The sequence below is a fragment of the Brassica oleracea genome, chromosome C6, assembly GCF_000695525.1.
Source record: "Brassica oleracea var. oleracea cultivar TO1000 chromosome C6, BOL, whole genome shotgun sequence".
Lineage (NCBI taxonomy): Eukaryota > Viridiplantae > Streptophyta > Magnoliopsida > Brassicales > Brassicaceae > Brassica > Brassica oleracea.
In genome coordinates, this window is record NC_027753.1 from 34,867,920 (window position 1) to 34,880,743 (window position 12,824).

A 12,824-nucleotide genomic window follows, 5' to 3' on the forward strand; every position below is an offset into this window, starting at 1 on the left:
CAAATGAGCCGGAAGTTGGACCTTGTAAACATTCAGATTGATGTGTTCTAAAACTTCACAAGGACCCACCTTCTTCGATTTGAGTTTGTTGTAATCACGAAAGGGTAGCCGTTCTTTCGTTAAGTAAACACATACCAACTCTCCAGGTTCGAAAAGAACTTCCATGCGCTTTTTGTCTGCCGTTGCTTTGTACTTTACTGCTGCATCCTCCAAATTTGCCTGAGCTTGTCGATGAATCTGTTGGAGATCCGACATGAAGTCCACTGCCTCACCATGATGTCTCGTGCGATCGGGTATTGTAGCTAGATCCAAAGGACACCGAGGCGTGATGCCATAGACGACATGAAAAGGATAATAACCCAAGCTGCGATTCAATGTGTGGTTATGCGCAAATTCAGCCTGAGATAGCTTTGCATCCCACGTCTTTATATTATCCCCAACAAGGCAACGAAGAAGATTCCCGAACGACCGATTGGTTACCTCCGTCTGTCCATCGGTCTGAGTTATTTCATTTGTCAACCTTTTAGTCTAAATAATGAATTATATTATTTGATTTAAGCAAAAAAAAAATAACTCTGTTGGATCGTAACTATGTGTCACTGATACCTAATATTTACATATGACACAAATATTAGTAATCGTTATTAAAATAAATAATTACAATGTGTTTTAAACAAAAATAGTTAAAGTAGAGAAAAGTTACATCACAACACACAATTAATCTCCAATTGATCACTCACGAGCAGTCAAATGTATTTCACTACAGAACCTATAAGCTGCAGATTGCCAGAAATAATTTTCACATAACCACTTTGTTCTTGATCCATCTATGGAGACTACAAACACTGGTTCTTCTATTCTAGAGCACCAGCAGCGTACGAGACGTTGGCATCTATTCTTTCGAATACAGACAAAAACATCCCAGGTTTATCGTAATCCCAATGGCCTGAGAGTTCGGGAGCAGTGATAATGTGAGACATCCGATTAACATGTTCACGTGTAAAATTAGGATAGTTGTGAACCAATCCTCTATCATCGACGCTAAATGCTAAGTTCATCATACCATCAACATATTTTTCCAGCAAGCATTCTCTTTCACCAGCAAGACGTATTTTTTCCCTTCCTTCATGAACTAAATGGAGCATGAAGAACTCATACATACCTCGCAAGTAGATGGCCTCTGGATTACCGAAATGGTAGCACCTAAGCCTTAATGTTGTAAGAGCATTAACCTCTTTTATCCATTCATTCATGAAAGTGAGATTTGCAGATCTGTAAAAGTAATCTTCACGGCCAATTTCTTTAAACCCAAGAAAAGCAACTCTTGCACTACCGAAGTCACGAATACTGTTTTTTGCTACCTTGGAGAGAATCTGATGAATGATGGAATTAGGGAGAGAAGCCAAATTCCAGTTCTCCATGTGTTCTCCTAAATTGAAATGAATGGATAAAAATAAATGGTTATTAGTCTAAGATATATAACGTTAATTTATTTGGAGAAGGTGATAAACCTTTTAATTTAATTGTGATTTGATGGACGCCTCGAAGAAACACAACTTCTCACTCAACAGCCACTTCTCTTAGAGATAATCATCATTACACTTGACTCTCTCTTATGTCACTAAACTGTAAATCCAAAATCGTCTCCTTCTCTTCCTTTACATATATTCAGTTTGCTCAATCTAATCGCATATCTCTGAAAAATAAAAACTACTGAAAGCACCAAATTACAAAGAAACCACACATAATCTCTTCATTTCCTAAGAATATGTCACACTACAATAAGCTTGCTGAAGTTGTATATAACAATAGATTGACTTCATAGCGTTTCAGAGTTAAGATAATCAGGATCTACTCATTGGCTTCATATGTTTCTGGTATTGAATCCAGCTGGAGGTATATCATAGCGGATGAAGATGTAAGTGTATAATAACCATCTCTTAGTTATCAAATAAAATTAAATAAATCAAACTAAAAATTGTTATTTTGATATTTAACTTTATTTTTTTTTCAGGGAACCAAAATGGAGATGAACATTTATGCAGGAAGCGAATATAGATTTAGAGGACTAGAGAAACAAGAGGAACAGTGGGTGGAAATATTTCGTGTAGAAGTTGACCATGCCTATCTAGGTTTTAAGGCAACAAACTCCCCATTCACACTAACTGTTACGCCTTCTACTGAAGTCTGCATCATCGATCCTCTTATCAATCGTCATTACATGTAGTTCAAGTGCATCCATCGAATCTCTCACATCATACCAAGAGTATCCCATAGGTACAAATGCTAACTACTAAAATATATTTCAGATTGTGTAGATTTAATTTATAGAATCGATATCACTAATCTTGTAGATGCAATGGGAGTGGTCTTCAACTCTAAATTCCATTTCGATGATCTTGCAAAGCCAAAAGTGGTTTTTTCATTAGGGACAACATGTAAGTACAAAGTAAAATATGATTACAGCAAAATGTTTACATTATTCTAATTGGCACACATTGTTTAATTGATAGTAATGAGATCCAAATAAAAAGTGTACATGTAAGTACAATCTGAAATATGATCACAGCAAAATGTTTGGATTAGTGTAATTAACACACATTGTTTAATTGATAATAGTGAGAGTCAAATAAAATGTGTGGCAACTGGGAATCATGTTTGGGCCTTCCGGGATGGGTTTGAAAATAGGAGGGGTCGTGGAGAGGTGATCATTTCTATCTAGATGCACCAACTAAATTCATCTGGATGAGTCTTATTTTAAGATTAGAATTTAAAACTTATATGGATGGACCATTTGGATGATGTTAATTTTAATAGTAAAAAACACAATTCTCATCTACATCCAAATGGTCCATTTGGATGGACAAACGAACATGTCATCCTAGATGGAAGCAAACAACAAAGAGAAGGTGCAATGGTTCTTTGTATATGTGTGATTATCTTTGTGGCCGTGAGAGAAAATAGTTTTGAAACAAGTCAAATTTAGGATCATTTTCTTGGGGAACAATGAGTAAATTGCATGAAACCGGCATACAACCGTAACGGCAACGGTTTCGCCAAGATAGTGGTGTTTGGCGACCTTAAGGCAACACGGGAAGGAGCTGATGGATTTGATTAATGGGCTTTAAACTTATTTTGTACAATCCATTATCCACTAATAGTCGTAGAATATGAGTAAACGGAAGTTACGTCTTTGTTGATGTGTCAGCAAAAGCCTCTATGCTAGTGATGATGTGGAAGGCTGAAAAGAAATGTTTTGGGTAACCCAAATGGTAACTTCTTAAAGTAACATAGTGAAATTAAAGTAGACATAATTTAAATAAAATAATACTATATTATGCACATTACACCAATATGTTTTGTACAAAGCTTTTTTTCAGAAGTCAATAAAAGAAAGAAAAGAAATTACTCTCTATCCGATTCGAAGTGAGTTAACCTTTAGCAAAACCTTCCACAATACAAAATTTCTTGAGCTACAATCTATTTCACTTTTCAAATTAACACACACCAAAACCATGTACAAAATAAAAAGACGAATATACCCCTTTTAAACATGGTAGATCATACCAACTTCTAACGTCGACGCATGAGGCGAGGTAAGTGCGGTTCTTGGACCTCTAGTGTTCCTCCTAAGAAACTCGTATACAACGTTAATAGCCACTCTCTTCACCAACCCTGACCCATGCTTCGCTCTCATATACGCGTTTCCCATTATATAAGCCACGCCTCCCTCACGCGCCTCCGTTAGCTCCATCAACTCCTCTCTAGTCTCTTTCTCTATCTTCGGAGTCTCCGGCACGATAAACCTCACTTTCTTTTTAACCTTACTCTTCTTCTTCTTCTTCTTCCTCGCCATGGGAGAACGAATCTCTGACGTCCCGGGCTTATCCGGATCGTCAGAATCGCTCCCGTCGTGATCCTCGACCCCTTGCATGTACGTCGAACAAGTTCCGACCACAGACATTCTCTCATCATCATCATCATCTCCATTAGTCTCCGCAACGACCGCGGTCGCAGCTTCAGACCGGACAAACTCAGCGATGCTGCACACAAGATCTCCTTCGAACTCGATGTCGTCTTTGTGGACGTCCCGGTACCCGTACCGCACGATGCACCGGTACATCCGGTACTGTTTCGGCCCCACGCGTCCGACCAGAAACCGCTCCTCGGGTCGGACGTGCGGGACCGGGACGGACTTAACGCAGAGGAAAACAAGCACTTGGTGGAAGGCAGGGAGGTTGGTGACGAAGTGAGAGAAGATCGCCGGGACGCCGGAGACGAGCTCGGTGTGTATGAGCCCGACGCCGCGGACGCGTTTGATCCCCAGCGTCTGGCCGAGGCTGAGGAGCCAGTTGACCGAGACTTTGTTCTGCACGTCGAACTCGTAACGCTTGAGCGTCCCGTAGTGCCACGTGCACATCGCCGCAAGGAAGCATAAGGAGAGGGCGACTGGAACCCACGCGCCTTCGAGGAACTTGATGAGCGAAGCCGTGAAGTAGAGCGACTCGATAGTGCCGAAGAAAACAACGAAAGCGATAGCGAAGAGGATGTTCTTGTGCCAGCAGAGCACGATCACTAGTGACATCAGACATGTCGTCACCAGCATAACGGTTATAACCGCCAAACCTATAAAGAAAACATTAGTTAGCAACTGTCTTAAACTACCTGAAGTAGGTGTTAAAGTCACATACCTGAAGCATTACCCAACCGCTTAGTGTCTCTAAACCCGATGGTGACAGCTAAGCAAAGGACCATCAAGAGCCAGTTGATCTCAGGGATGTAGATCTGACCGTGGATTTTCGACGACGTATGAACAATCTTCACTTTGGGGAAGCATCCCAACGCAGAGCACTGTTTGATGATGGAGAACGTTCCGGTGATGATGGCTTGGCTTCCAACAACAGCAGCGAGTATAGCGATCACAAGAACAGGCCATCTCAGTTTCTCTGGCACAGATACATAGAACCCAATGTTGTAACTGGTGTCGATGACATGATGCTGAGATAGATAAGCTGCTTGTCCCATGTAAGCAAGTATCAAAGACGGGTAAACAAGTGATGTAAAAGCAATCTGCAATAAGAAAAAGATCCTTCAATAAAACTTCGAATAAACAAAACAAAAAAAAACTAATTTAAAAAGTCTAGACGCCCACCCAGGCGCGCTTATAAGCCTCTGGTCTAGTTACGGTCTAGCGATTTCTTGAACATTACCTTGATGGAGAGTTGAGAGAAATGACCGAGATCAGCAAACATCGCTTCTGAGCCTGTAATGCAGAGCAAGATCCCACCAAGGGACATCCAACCTCTGCTCTGAGTTTTCTTGAGAAATTTGTACATGTAATAAGGAGAGAGGGCTTGGTACACATGCGGGTTCCAATGGAAAATGTTGTAAACACCGATGGCGCTTATGCACATAAGCCACAGCAGAATCACCGGAGCGAACAAGAACCCGACTCGGTGTGTACCGTAGTGCTGGAGCGCAAACAAACCTATCAAAATTACACAAGCAGCAGGTACTTCTATATCTGCACAAGCAAACAAAAAACAGAGAAAAAAAAAGTTTCAAACACAATCAGAATAACATTTATTACAAGATCATGGCCGTTACGGGTATATTTAGACAAAGAGTTGATAACACAAAGATCCAAATGTTTAGTTTTGGATAATATTGTATATAAACAGCCACTTGATAAGAGCAGAGAACAATCCAAAACGCTTATTCAATAGGTATGGGGCCATCAAAACAAACCGGAAAGTGATGCACTATACGTGTTACGTGCAAAACAATGTCAAAGCAATCTAATAAACAGATGGTGGGAACAACGGCTGCTGAGTAAAGAAACCGATGACTTTCTGAATAGCAAATGCGATATCACAAAGATTTAACGTTTTGAGATTGAAACTAATCAAGAAAAAAAAGAACTTACACTTGTGATGCTCCTTGGCCGTTGAAAGCTCAACACCTGATACTGCAGAAAAAACTGTAACAGACAACACAAAAGAATGAACAGTTGATCCTGTCCTTGTCAGAGAGACAAGACATCAAACAAGAACAAGTCAAAGTAAACGACTTTTTATCTAAAACTCACCGGAAATCGCAGGCGTTAGGACACCATCACCAATCACCATACAAGTCCCGATCAAAGCCAGCACGAGCAAAACCTTCTGCAGCACTCTCCGCTTCTCGAGCGTCGACTTCAACCTCGCCGCGAACCCCGACGGAGGGCCCATCTCCTCCTCCGACGGCGACTCGGTCTTGTACTCGGCGAGCTGCTCGTCGGCCAGCTGGCAGCTCGGGAGCGAGTTGACCCGGGCGTGACGGCAGAGGAGGGAGTAGAGAGCGAAGGTGCCTCCTTCGCCGTTGTCGTCGGCTCTGAGGACGATGAAGACGTATTTGAAGAGAGGGACGAGGGTGATGGTCCAGAAGATGAACGACAAGACGCCGAAGATCTCTTCGTTGGAGTCGGAGTGTTCGATGTCTTCCGCGAAGGTGCTTTTGAATACGTAAAGAGGAGAGATGCTCAAGTCTCCGTACACGACTCCTAAGCTCTGATAGGCTAATGTCAGCACCGTTCTCCATGATTCCTTCTGCAAAATCAAATTAAAAGGTTTCGTTTTTAAGAAAAAAAGATTCGGTGAAAACAAGGATCGATCTTTGAATCGGTACCTTGACGGTGTTCTGATAAGTTCTGGATTCGATATCCATGGTGGGTTTCTGGGGAGACTCAGGAGTTCGAGAAGTCCATGAATCCTTAAGAGAGTAGAGATGTTAAAAAAAGCGAATCTTGACGAAGCAAATTGACTTCAGGATTTTGTTTTTATTACCAGACAGAACTGAACTGTTTTGAGGGACAGAGAATGGTTAAGGAGAGAATTTTTTTTTTTGAAAAAGGAAGGATCCTAAAAGAAACAAAAGGCGAGACTTTTAAGAAAAAGAGATCCGACTTTTTTTTTTTTTTTTGGGTCATGGTTGTTGTGTTGGGTTAACGAGTTTTTGAAGTTGATTAGAGCATGATTAATCCGGATTTTAATTTAGAGTTTTTAATTTATGATTTGACATAAATTTTTTTTTTTTACATTTTTCGGCTAAAAATCAACTCTTATATCTTTTTATTTACGAAACAGTTCTTATCTTTTCTTAGTTAAAAGCTAAAAAAAAACTAAAAAATCGTTTTTATCCGAAGCTAAGAATTTTACAAACCTGGGTTAATCAAGTTCTTGCTTGAGAGAAATATTAAATTTTGTTTTCGGCTCTCGAGGGGATATGTATAGACTACTTCAAAAATTGATTAGTCAAACTCTTTCCATATGCTGATATTTATTGATAGTAATCAGGTCTGGATTTCCATTTAAATTAAAACTGATTCTCTGAATGTGTATTTTTACCCCTGTTCGGAAATACGCTAGGCGCTAGTCGGGCGGCAATCCCGGGCCTAGCGATTTATCGAAAATTCGGGGATTAATCGGGATATACGCGGGGACTAATTTTATTATTATTTTATTTATTATAATATTTAAATTAGATATATAATATAAATATAGTAGAAAGTAATAGTTTTTGGTATGTTATTATCGAAATTTATATTTATTTTGTTTAACAAAGACTAATTATTAGCAAAGATGAGTGTCATATTTTTATTTTTTATTGAAACAATGTTTATATATAAGGAAATATATGCATAAACATCAAAACACGCCTTGGTCTGCTGGTGTTTGATGATGTTGATGTTGTATAAGGTACCGGGTTCGAACCTCAGGCATGGCTTATCCAATTTTAGGTAAAAAAATTTTAGAAACATACAAAACAGAGTCCCACATCGGTAAACTTTAAAGAGGGAAGCTGATGTAAACGCCTATAAGTAGTCATTCAGAGTTGGTTTCGAAAATTGCATCAGGGTTTCAATCTATAAGAAGCCCAATACTTTAAATTTGTTCGGCCTTTTAGACGGTTAAAAATCGGTTTCAAACCGATTAATCGGTTATTTGACCGACTTGTTGGTCAACCGAGTAGTTGAGCCGTATTGGCCTTATTCGCCGCGGTTGCTTACCGCTGAGCGCCGAGCCGGACGCCTACTCGGCTAGGCGTCCGAGTTTTAGAACATGGATTCTTACTATATACTACCAATTTTTTTTAAAAACGGTGTAATTATGAGGAAGATTAAAATGGGGAAAAGGTAAGTGCGTTGATTGTGAAAAAAAGGACAATATGTGGTGCTTTGATAAGTGGGATACCGATTCATATAGTTTAGGCTTTCTATAAAGTGAATTATCACATGATTTCAAAGATAAATGTTATGTTCAACTTTGAAGACAAGATTTTAAAGAAAAAGAAGAAATTACTTATTGTTGGGTCCGGTTTTAGTCCACCCCAACTTTACTAATTGTATTGATTTATTTTGGTTTTACGAAATCGTTTCGGATTTATAGTTTAAATATTTCACTAGAAAATAATATTTGGTATCTCCAAAGATGGAAAGTAAACAATATAGTTAGAAAGACAAGAACAAAAAAAATGTAAAATACAAATTTCGATTAGAAAATTATGAATGTACAGCATGAAAATGCCGCAAACCGTCGGATCTTATTGTCAACGTTAGGTTCAATTTATGAGAGTTTTGACACATGTTTTGTCTATCGCCTAATGTTCGATATGCCAGAGTTTGGAATTTATGAAAGTGGACGATTGTGGTTATGAACGTTACTCCATTAAATTATTGTAATATGGTTAACGCAGCGGTAGAAAACATGTATGATTGCGATTTCATTTTTAATTTTAAAACGATTGGCTATAGAAAGAGAGCTATCAATTTATTTTAAAAACAAGAGAGACTTATCAAATGTTGGGCTTTCAAGCTATGGTTAAGAGCCAAAGTTTTCTTGTTTGCGATATCATTTTAAATTTTCAACTATTGGTTATAGAAAGAGACTTGTTAACATGTTTGTCCTTAAGTTATAAACTAAAAGGCAACAAAATTTTGTTTACCCCAAATAATATTAATAAAACTTGGAGACAATTGTATGATATCGTTGAAACTTGAAACCGCTCAGCAGCATGGGCGGTGAGAACAAACCATATTTTAAAATCAACCCACAACATAAAATATGAGTTTTATAGTCAAAAATAATGTTTGGTGTCCTCTTTTTTTTTGTCAACTTTTTATTTTTATTATCATAAAGTCCATGAAATTACATAATTTAAAGACCTAGTTCTAGCATCTTTGGGTAAAGCATCAACATACATAAGCAAAGATCGTGGTACATATATAATGGAAACTAAAATATTTTCTGCTTTAGTCATAACCTTAATGTCTCGCAGCAAAGAGGATGCCTCCGTGATACGGACTTCTTTGATGGTTCTTTCAGTGGAAAACTGATTCAACTCATCAACCAGACACTTGCAGTCACTAAGGAAAATGTTTGGTGTCCTCTTTCTCAACTATTTGGTGTCTTTAAAAGTAAAAAAAAAGTAAATTAATATTATTTAGGGAAATAATTAAGTGAAAATATGGAAAATGTTTGGATATAATTTATATATATAGTAAATAAGAATTTACAGATGATTGAATCAGTTGTGATTTTAGTGAAACAGCAAATGAATATACTGTAAAAAATTCTATAAATTAATAATGTTAGAATTATAGTATTTTATTAATTTATAGAGTTAGTGATTTACAATTTTTTTTTAGATTTTTATACTTTCATAATATATTTTTAATAAGAAAAATATTTGATTTTATTGTACATATATTAATTAAATTTTAGAAAAGTGACTTTTGTATCGTTTTTCTTATACTATTTATGTTTCATATAATTTAATATGGTTTTTGATATAATTTTACTAAATATTATCAAAATATAGTGAAGTGTTAAAAATAGAGATGAACTCCACTGTGAATATAAAATAAATAATACAATTTTTTGTTTTTACTTATATAAATCTTATATAAAAATTATTAATATGTGATTTTAGTGAAACTATATATTTACATATGTTTTTTTAAAAAAATATTATATTATTATATTATCGATTTGTGTAATATTTTAAAATAAGTTTTTATAGGAAAAAAATTAAAAGGGTATATCCGGAAAGATTTAAAAACAAATGTAACAGAACCTATAAGATATTTGAAAAATATAGCTTGTTTCCAAAGATTATCTGATGTTTAAGTCAAATGATTTCTATGAAATATAATTATCAAAAAGATGAAAATTAACTGGAAAATGTTGTCCGAAATTAGGATTTCTATCTTTCTTTCTTTTTCACTGAAAATATTAGATTGAAACTTGAAAGATACAATACATACAAGGAAGAAAACTAAACCGGCAGAGATTAAGATTCCTATCTACCAAATGTGTTTAGTTTTATGTAAAAGGTTGTCCATCAAATTATGTCTATGGTTGTACTTGTATGGTGAGACTATCTGTACATACCTGATACCTATTAATACTTATGCTCCACGAGTCGATGCTGATTAAATTAACGTTCACAATTAATAAATGATTGAATATGTTTTCAATACTATTCATCGACCACACATATATTATATGATATCCAAAAACACCCATGCGTTTTTCACTTAAGCAGCCATCTATTTATCAGAATTATATCTAATTTGCTTTTAGCTTCGATGGTGGAATCTATAACAGAATAATTCCCTTTAGCAACCACTTTCTAATTTGGCTAAAGTGGTACAACACCACTGAATAAATAAATCATGTAAAATATAATTCAATTTGAGGTTTTACACAATTATTTATGCTTCTCTATAGGGATCCACATATTCGTGGATAATTCTATTTAATTTATTAATTAAGAGTTCTACGGAATTAATAAGACCATACATGTTAAACTCATAAAGCTAATATATGGTCTTTAACTCTTTATAATCTTTCGCTTTATAACAAAGTATCTCATTAAAAAAAAGTTATACTGCCGTCTTCTTTTTGTCAATTTGATTCGCTTCAATTATTCGAATTTTTAATCAAATTTTATAGTAATTTGGTGTAGTTGTTTTGGGTGATGATGTAAAGTTAAGCGAACGAGTTTCAAAGAAATAAATGAAGCGAACGTACGAGTGTAGTTACTAGAATTAACGTCGAACTGACCCACACGTGCATGGAATTAATATCAAGATCATGACAGTTAGAAACGTTTATTACGATTTCGGTTTGTTGCGAACCGGAAACCACGTTGTCATTTCTGGACACATTCTTAACCATTCTGGAATCACCGGTTTATATGGCGTGTGATATTGGACATACACGTGTGCAACGAACGTGAAGTGCTCTCCAGTTCCTGCAGGATCACAAACAATAATTGTCATTGATTCGATTCCTTCTTATCTGCTCATATATATCAAGACACATAAACTGTCCTGTCCATTGCATGAATTTATAAGTTAGAAAAATACTCGTTGTTGACGGAAAAAAAAAAGACTTGTTTTTTTTTTAAATCACCTCAATTTTATAGGGTTTTTTACAAATATGACTCAAAACTTGAAGTCAAACACAAAAATAACCCATGTTTTTTTTTGGAACTTTGACTTGCCTCTTTCACCTCCAAAGTTCAGATTATTCACGAAAATGCCATCACTTTTTTTTTTTGAAAATGCATATTTTATTTTATCACTCTCATCTTCCTCAAGTATTCACAATATTGTCATTGCCATCAATACACCAACAACCATGAACAACCAATTTGAAACTCTTAATGCACCTAAAAATCGATTTACACTCTTTATTTTTTAATTCTTATGAACCAAAAACAACATCTCTTTACTTTCTCCCCATATTCATCCAAAAAAACCCAAGATTTTTATTCTAAAAATTTTATGGTTCATAGAGCCATTGAAGCTTACTATTCTTGGTGTGTAACTTTTGTTTGAGCTTCTGGGTGCTTGGAGAAGACTTTTGTGTGCTAAACAAGTTATCTCAATGGTTGAAACTATGAAATTAGTTTTTTTTTCAGATATGTTCGTCCAAACGACTTCCGAGTAAGTCGTCTGGCTGTAGACGACTTACATGGAAGTCTTCTGGCCAATGCAGATGTTAATTTTCCAATTGACTTTTAAATGTGTTTTTCTAGACGGCTTACAAGGAAGTCGTCCATCTTTGTTTGTTAAAAAAAAATCGAGACGACTTCCATGAGTCTAAGGTAAACGAGTTAGTTTTGCATTTGACCAGATTGTGTCAGAAATTTGACTTTTCTTGGACGACTTACATTTAAGTCGTCCAGTAGAAAATTTAAAAATCAATATTTTGTTATACCTAAACGACTTCCATGTAAGTCGTCTCAGGTTAGTTTTGCAATTGAAAAATAAAACAAAAAAATACTTTTGTCTAGACGACTTACACGGAAGTCGTTCATCAGAAGGCTTCCACGAAAGTCGTCCATAATTTTATTCTGAGATTCTGGTCAAACCTTGCTTATCTTGGACGACTTCCGTGTAAGTCGTCAGACGGACGACTTCCGTGTAAGTCGTATAGAAAAAAATAATTCTTTTTGTTTTACTTTTCAATCGCAAAACTAATCTGAGACGACTTACTTGGAAGTCGTCTAGGTATAATAAAATATTGATTTTTTAATTTGCTACTGGACGACTTCCATGTAAGTCGTCCAGGAAAAGTCAAATTTCTGACACAATCCGGTCAAATGCAAAACTAACTCATTTTCCCTAGACGACTTACATGGAAGTCGTCTCAATTTTTTTTTAACAAACAAAGATAGACGACTTTCATGAAGTACATGTAAGTCGTCTAGGTTAAAAATCAATTGCAAAACTAACCTAAACGGACGACTTCCTAGAAGTCTACCAGACGACCTCC

The 12,824-nt window shown here is 36.3% G+C and overlaps 2 protein-coding genes across 2 annotated transcripts; both read right to left on the reverse strand.

Moving 5' to 3' along the window:
• Nucleotides 1–854: 854 nt before the first annotated feature.
• LOC106298086 lies at nucleotides 855–1,421 on the reverse strand. The gene has a single exon (XM_013734181.1). It carries the CDS (start codon nucleotides 1,419–1,421, stop codon nucleotides 855–857), a length of 567 nt encoding a protein of 188 aa, XP_013589635.1.
• A 1,893-nt stretch (nucleotides 1,422–3,314) lies between these two features.
• On the reverse strand, nucleotides 3,315–6,902 carry LOC106301055 (potassium transporter 6). The gene is made up of 6 exons (XM_013737358.1): nucleotides 6,667–6,902; nucleotides 6,089–6,587; nucleotides 5,927–5,980; nucleotides 5,211–5,524; nucleotides 4,692–5,070; nucleotides 3,315–4,626 (listed from the first exon to the last, which is right to left on the reverse strand). The coding sequence occupies exons 1-6, from the start codon at nucleotides 6,703–6,705 to the stop codon at nucleotides 3,548–3,550; spliced, it is 2,364 nt and encodes a 787-aa protein (XP_013592812.1). The 5' UTR covers nucleotides 6,706–6,902; the 3' UTR covers nucleotides 3,315–3,547.
• Nucleotides 6,903–12,824: the final 5,922 nt, after the last annotated feature.

Excerpts from the sequence above, each read along its gene's own strand:
- LOC106298086 (XM_013734181.1), bottom strand. The coding sequence starts at position 1,421 with ATGGAGAACTGGAATTTGGCTTCTCTCCCTAATTCCATCATTCATCAG.
- LOC106301055 (XM_013737358.1), bottom strand. The coding sequence starts at position 6,705 with ATGGATATCGAATCCAGAACTTATCAGAACACCGTCAAG. Across the intron at positions 5,981-6,088 it reads CCTAACGCCTGCGATTTCCG|TTTTTTCTGCAGTATCAGGT; the intron begins GTGAGTTTTAGA and ends TGTCTGTTACAG. Across the intron at positions 5,525-5,926 it reads GGCCAAGGAGCATCACAAGT|ATATAGAAGTACCTGCTGCT; the intron begins GTAAGTTCTTTT and ends TTGCTTGTGCAG.